General features: G+C 43.1%; 1 protein-coding gene across 1 annotated transcript; it reads left to right on the plus strand.

The window, feature by feature from the left end:
• Window positions 1-1,286: 1,286 nt before the first annotated feature.
• Window positions 1,287-3,404, plus strand: LOC142582162 (neprilysin-2-like). The gene has a single exon (XM_075691556.1). The coding sequence runs from the start codon at window positions 1,287-1,289 to the stop codon at window positions 3,402-3,404; it is 2,118 nt and encodes a 705-aa protein (XP_075547671.1).
• Window positions 3,405-6,781: the final 3,377 nt, after the last annotated feature.

Raw genomic sequence — 6,781 nt, forward strand, 5'->3', positions numbered from 1 at the left:
CTTCACATAGAATGCGAATCTTGCCATTTGCTTATTTCACGCTTAGTCGCTACGCCGCCTCGATTTTCGGCCAGCCACCGCAAGTTCCAAAACCGGAAGTGGACCAGCCGCAGCTGCTAGCAACACACTCTTTATCTGTTTGTCTACCTACACTGCCCAAACTCTGCTCCACCAAAATCTTCTCCACTTCTCCTCATTCCCCGCCTTTTGTCAGCCGATTATATAAAAAAATATTGTCAAGGTAAGCGATCCTACCCTCCCCCCTCCCTCGATATAAAGGAGAGGAGTGTTTTATTATGCTGTTCAAACAACGAAGCGGGTCACCGCTCGGTGCTTGCATTGGTGATTACTAAATTTGATATCAATCAAAATGTAAAATAAAAATGTAATAGCCTTATCTTATACGGTCTCTGGTCACGAAAAGTGAGCTTCACATGACCGACCCTGCGAGTACAAACGCAGTATTCGTAATATATCAGACGAAACAAAACACGTGCTCCTTGAAATAGCACAAAACACGTGCTCCTTGAAATAGCACTCGTGATTGCTTGCAAATTCCTGTGGTCTTGATAATTAGAATATTTATTAGAAAACATAGGATACTAGAGGCTTAACCACGTTTTTTTCGAACACCACTAGGGCTTTTTCTATAGGCAGTGCGTACCCGCCGTGGTTGCTAAGTGGCTATGGTGTTAGGCTGCTGAGCACAAGGTCGCGGGATCGAATCCCGGCCACGACGGCCGCATTTCGATGGGAGCCAAATGCTAAAACACCCGTGTACTTAGATTCAGGGACACGTTAAAGAACGCCAGGTGGTCGGAATTCCCGGAGTGCTCCACTAGGGCGTGCCTTATAATGAGAAAGTGGTTTTGGCACGTAAAATCCCATAAAAAATAGGCAGTGCGTCGGTTTGCGAAGTGATACCCGGTAAATCACTATATCAATTGTATTGATCTCGGGTGCTAGTCTTGTTGCATTCACGCGGACTGTCCTCCATCAGGTACTAAAGCGACCAACCAGAGCCAGTATTCTTTTTCTTAGAACGGAATGACGTACGGTGAACGTGAGCAAACTCAGGCAGCTGATGTTCGTGTAGATAAAAATGAAAAAGGGAACTTGAGCAGATGATGTATTTCTCGTAACAATATAAGCGGTGGCAAGAGAAGAGAAACGCAGTCGAAGGCGCGAGATATTTAGCGTAGTAATACGATGAATAAATCAAGGCGAGTAACGTTGGGTACACTAACACGATAAGAATAACTGGGAACTACTGGGAGATAGCTATGATGACGACTCATGGGGACGTCGCACACTTTTTTCAGCCTCTGGCGCAGGACAGCGGAAGCTCACGGATGCCGCCAGCCGTCATGCTACCTCCGAGTCAAGAAGCCGCAAAAAAGAGGCTATTACTGGTTGTCCCAGTCACCGCGATCTTAGTTGGGGTGTTCACTTGCGTCATCGCTTACATTTTCTTCATTTCAGCCGGAACGACAGTGGGGATCTGCGTCTCCGACTCGTGCAAGGAACACGCCAAGCGGCTATTGAACACGATAAACACCAGTGTCGATCCCTGCATGAACTTTTATGCATTTGTTTGCGGCGGTTGGAAGCGGGAGTTTCCCACACTTTCTGTCCTTGAGAAAATGAACCAAGACGCCAAGAAAAATGAGATCATGGAGCTGGACGCCGACTTATGGCATCAAGGGAAAGCAGCCCAGCTGCACCAGAAGTGTGCCGACCCTCAGAAGCCGAACTCAATCACCGAGATTGATTCGCTCGTCCGTTTTATGGATGAAGTTGGGCTTGTGTGGCCCTTCAAAGATACCGACGATGCCCCATTTCACCCGCTAGAAGTAATGCTCAGCATGGCGGCAAGCTTTGATGTCAACTTTCAGTTCCGCCTACAGGTCATGATAAGCAAAGTGGTTGGTAATATTTTGATATTCCGCAGGCGATACAATGGCGTGGTTTGGAAACATCGCCTTGAGCACCTCATGAACACAGAAGAGTACGCAGTGGTCATCCATGATCATATGGCAGTCCTGGGCCTACATAACTTGAAGTATGATGCGATACTCTTGCACAAGCTCGAGACATTCTTCACCGAAGCCACCCATTATGGCAACAAAGGCGAGCAGTGGTGGTTAACCTTCGATGAACTCGATACCAAGACGCCGAACATAAGGGACGTAGAGTGGCACCCTCTCCTGAACAGGCAATACAGCATTACGCTCAGACGCCGTTGGAATCCTAAAGACTGGGTGGTAGTTGAAGACTCCCTCCTCCTGACAAAGCTCGACGAGCTCTTCCGCACGTACAACCAATCGGAGATTTTCATGGGCACTGCCTGGATGTTTATCCAGTCTCACCTTTGGGCGGTGGCGGGGAAACCAGAGCTCATGTTCCGTGACAACATCAACGAGAACAGGCAGCTTGCCTGCCTGGAGTACGTGAACTCTATTTTCGGGCTTCTCACCTCCGCGGAATACTTAACGGAGCTCTTCCCGACGAACGAGACCCGCCGCGGTGTCTACCGCTTCACGCAAAGCCTCAAAAACGAATTCGTATCGAAAGTGAATAGAGCCGCTTGGATCGACCGCGAAATCGCTGGAAAGGCGGTACGCAAGATCAAGAACACCGAATTGAACATCTTGCCATCCGAGGAGTTTTTTGTTTCGTATCAACGCGCCGCTCTTTACGGGATATTTCCCGATACTAGTAATTTTTCATTCGTGATTAGCTGGCTTGTTAGCGCGGAGAAGTACGGGAGGCTACAAAACGATGCCCGCTTTTACGATATATACCAAAAGAGACGCACTTTTCACCAACAACCCTATACGTATGCGTACCTTCCCAATTCAGTTGACGCTGTCATGGTGGCGCTTGAAGCACCGCTTTTCTACATAAATGGAACCTTCGCGATGAACTACGCCGCCTCGGGGTTTCTGCTGGCCAGAGAGATCGCCAAAACCATCGACCCGCTTGGTACGACGGTGAACCTCTATGGTGAAAACATTGCCTGGTGGGGCAAGACACATTCGGCCGAGTACTACCACCGCATGCAGTGTCAATTAGGCCAGGAGTCCGGACTGCCAGAGATGGGCGTCTTCCCTGCGATACCGGCGCTGGAGGTCTCCTTCTCGGCGTTCAAAACGACCGTCCAGAAGCACTCAAACCATGCCGATGCCGTTAATGACTTGCGACTTGAAGGCCTTGGAGAATACGGTGAAGACCAGGTGTTCTTCATGACCTACTGCTACGCACTCTGCTCTAAAGAAGGCGACATTAGCCGCCAACAAGAGTGCAACGTGCCGCTCCGGCACTTTTATCCTTTTGCAGAGGCCTTCAAATGTCCCGAGAGGTCGCCCATGAATTCGAAAACAAAATGCACATTTTTTAATTGACAGTTTTTTACGGAGTGTTTTTGCGTTTTTAATTAAAGGAGCGCAGGAACGGGACGGAGCGAGGAAATAGCTGACACGAAGCGCAATGTTGTCCGTTTCTGAGCAATGTAGTATCTGCTTCCCATCCTGTTCCTGGGCTGTTCTAATTAGTGTTTTTTTTTTGTAAGAAAGCTCCTCTGAAGCCAACAGTAAGATATGTCAAAGTGTAGTGTTAATAAAAAGGCCACGTATTTATTTTTATTTTCTTCTGCCTTATCTCATTGTTTTCTTAAAAATTTGTCACTTCTTGCGGTACTGCAGAAATTACTAGGCATGTGCTTAAACTTAAGGCGCGCTCTTGCATGGTATCGACTTTCCAAGTAATTTATATGCCGTCACAAGGACTTGCTAAAAAGAGTGCAAATTCTTTTTTCGAGATAGAGGCTACAAGATTTCTGCGAGGTCATGCAAGGACACAGCGTGGTCGCTGTCATGCGCTGTCAATAGTATTCCTGAACATGTGAGGGCAAAAATTGGCCCGTAGATTGGTACTTTCCGATGGCCTGGTTTCGCAATAGTGTTGTACTGTTTGGGGTGTCGCGAAACTGAAAATCGAATTTTCGTCGAGTTGTACAAGCCTCAATCGTGAGCTACGAGTTGCGCGCCCAGTTTTGCTTCAATCTAGCAAAACAAAGGGAAATGGCGTAGAAATCTACCTATCCATTGATACGAAGACAAAATGATTAATGTGCCGAAGAGTGAACACAAACGCATGTAAAGCTGGGGCCGGGTTTACTTTTATTATTATTATTATTATTATTATTATTATTATTATTATTATTATTATTATTATTATTATTATTATTATTATTATTATTATTATACTCGCTGTCTCACAAGTACGTTCACGAACCGCTGCCATCATCAATAGCATTGCAAGTTTCTGCATTCACCTCACGAAGATTGCATAAGCATCTTTCTTTCGCGCGCATCCACGGCAAAACAGACGCTTTTAACTAATCTGCGCTTCCACGTGTCAACCGTTTGTGGAACGACCTTCCCGATATCCTTGTAGCTGAAGCTGACAAAGGAAAATTCCGTCATGAGAAACATTAATTTCTTACTTTAGAAAAAAACTTCGTGTCTGCGTTACTTCTTGCGTGCTTTTCTTTCTTACCTTAGAATTTTAGAGCTTGTGTAATCTTGACTCTTCGTTGTATTATTATTAAAAAGTATTGAACAATTGTACAATTTTGTATAATTGTTTGCTCTTTATACTGTGTAAATTTTTTTTTCCCTTACCCAATGCCCATTCTTCGGGCCTGTAAGGTATTTTGAATAAATAAATAAATAATACCCCCATTTTTTGCCATCAACGTGACGGTGGAGGTAAGGGAAATAAGCTGAAACAGACAGCTTGACTAGTTCCCCTACCCCCCCCCACCCCCCCACCCCCCACAGAAAAAGAAATACATTCCATAAAAGCAGACAGTTCAGCTACCGATAAGAAACGAAAACACATTTTTTGATTATACAAAAATAATACCTATAACTACAAGCATCTTTGTGGCATATAAATATGCACATTCCCAAACGTGTGAACATATGTAAACATATATTAACACCCATACAAACAACACCTGCTTACTATCCTCTGCATAGTGGTGTATCACGAATATTCATCACTAAATTTCACAATAAAAATAGAGTTCAGGAAACACGTCAAAGACAAACAGAAATCTATTATATGCACACCATTTTACACAAACCACAATAACGTTCAGGGAAATACACCTCAGGTAGAAAAAAAAACCATTTTTATTGCTGTTTCGATGTATTTTCTAGCTGTATACAGTGTCTGTAACAAAAATTCAAGAATTCTGGCAGTTGTCATCATTAGCTACTCATAAGTAGTTCTACACGTCTCCATGTTCCAAATTTCCCTACTACGTGTATCATATAAAGGAGTTTTTTTTTTTTGCTACAGCTGAGAGAAAGTTTGCTTTCTTTTACATCCTTTTTATACGTTAAACACAGGTGGTATGGATACATGTGAGTAATTTTCATAATTGCCAACATTTCAAACAAACGCAGAGATTGTTGATCTCGAGGAACACCGAGAACATGTCGCACCATTCTTTTCTGCACTGTAAGAATTTTACGTAAATTTGTAACAGTCGTAGTTCCCCAAACTAAATGTGCATAACTAATATGAGAGTGAAATAATGTATTGTAAAGAATAACCTTGACCTGCACAGGCAGCATCTCTTTATTAATGTACGTAACGCCTACGACACTTGAAATCTTGTAAACAACACGTTCCACGTGGTCTTCCCACGTTAAGTTCTCATTGAACACAACGCCAAGAACATTGAATGCGCGGAGTATTTCTATTTTTAGATCACCTAACGAAAGATCTGTATTTATAAAAACGCTCCTATTCCTCCGACGGAAAAGTATGGCTTTCGTCTTGGCCGTCTTTATTTTTAATGCATTAGCACTTGACCACTCCTGCAAACGCGATAGTGAGCTATTTGCTTCGGAAATTAAGTCATTCGGAGATGCAGCTGAAAAAAGCATAGTCGTGTCATCGGCATAAGTGATATGTTTAATGTTCGAATTAATATATATAATGTCATTCAAATAGATATTAAATAAAAGTGGTCCAAGGATGCTTCCCCGAGATTCTCCTGATGTTATTGTTTTTTTGTGTAAAGAGAAACCATTGAGGTAAACATATTGTTGTAGATTTTCTAAATACGGTACTAATAGTGCTAGTGCATTACCACGGATTCCATATGTATCTAATCTTTTTTGTGCAAGATCTAATGTTTAAGAAAATCGAACACTTTTGTAAAGTCTACAAAAACACCCAAGGCTACTTTTTTGTCAAAGGGGTTTAAAATAAATTCTTTCTGCTCCAGTAAAGCCTGTTCCGTCGACCCGTGTTTACGGAAGCCAAAGTGTGACTGGTAGAGTATACTGTATTTCTCGCAGAAATTCATTAATTTGACGTAAATTACTTTTTCCAGCACTTTAGAGAAAATAAGGAGTATCGACACGGGTCTGTAATTTCCAGTGTCATTCTTCTGGCCTTTTTTATAGAGTACTGTCACCCTGGCAACCTGCAATCGCTTTGGAAACACTGCCTGTAAAAAAACACAGAATAAATATCTGTGTTAGCCACGATGAAATTAGTTCAATTACATTTTTGTCAGGTGCAACTTTTATACCATCTGCGCCGCTGCTTTTACTGTTATTTAGTCCTCGGAACGCCGAAATGACATCTGGCTCTATTACAGTACTAAAAAAGGGGGATTCCTGGTTTTTAGTTCTGATGTAATCGAGTGTGCCTTCAGTCAGACGCTCTACTTTAAGTTCAGCAAAGTATTTGTTAA

Source organism: Dermacentor variabilis, chromosome 5, assembly GCF_050947875.1.
Source record: "Dermacentor variabilis isolate Ectoservices chromosome 5, ASM5094787v1, whole genome shotgun sequence".
NCBI lineage: Eukaryota > Metazoa > Arthropoda > Arachnida > Ixodida > Ixodidae > Dermacentor > Dermacentor variabilis.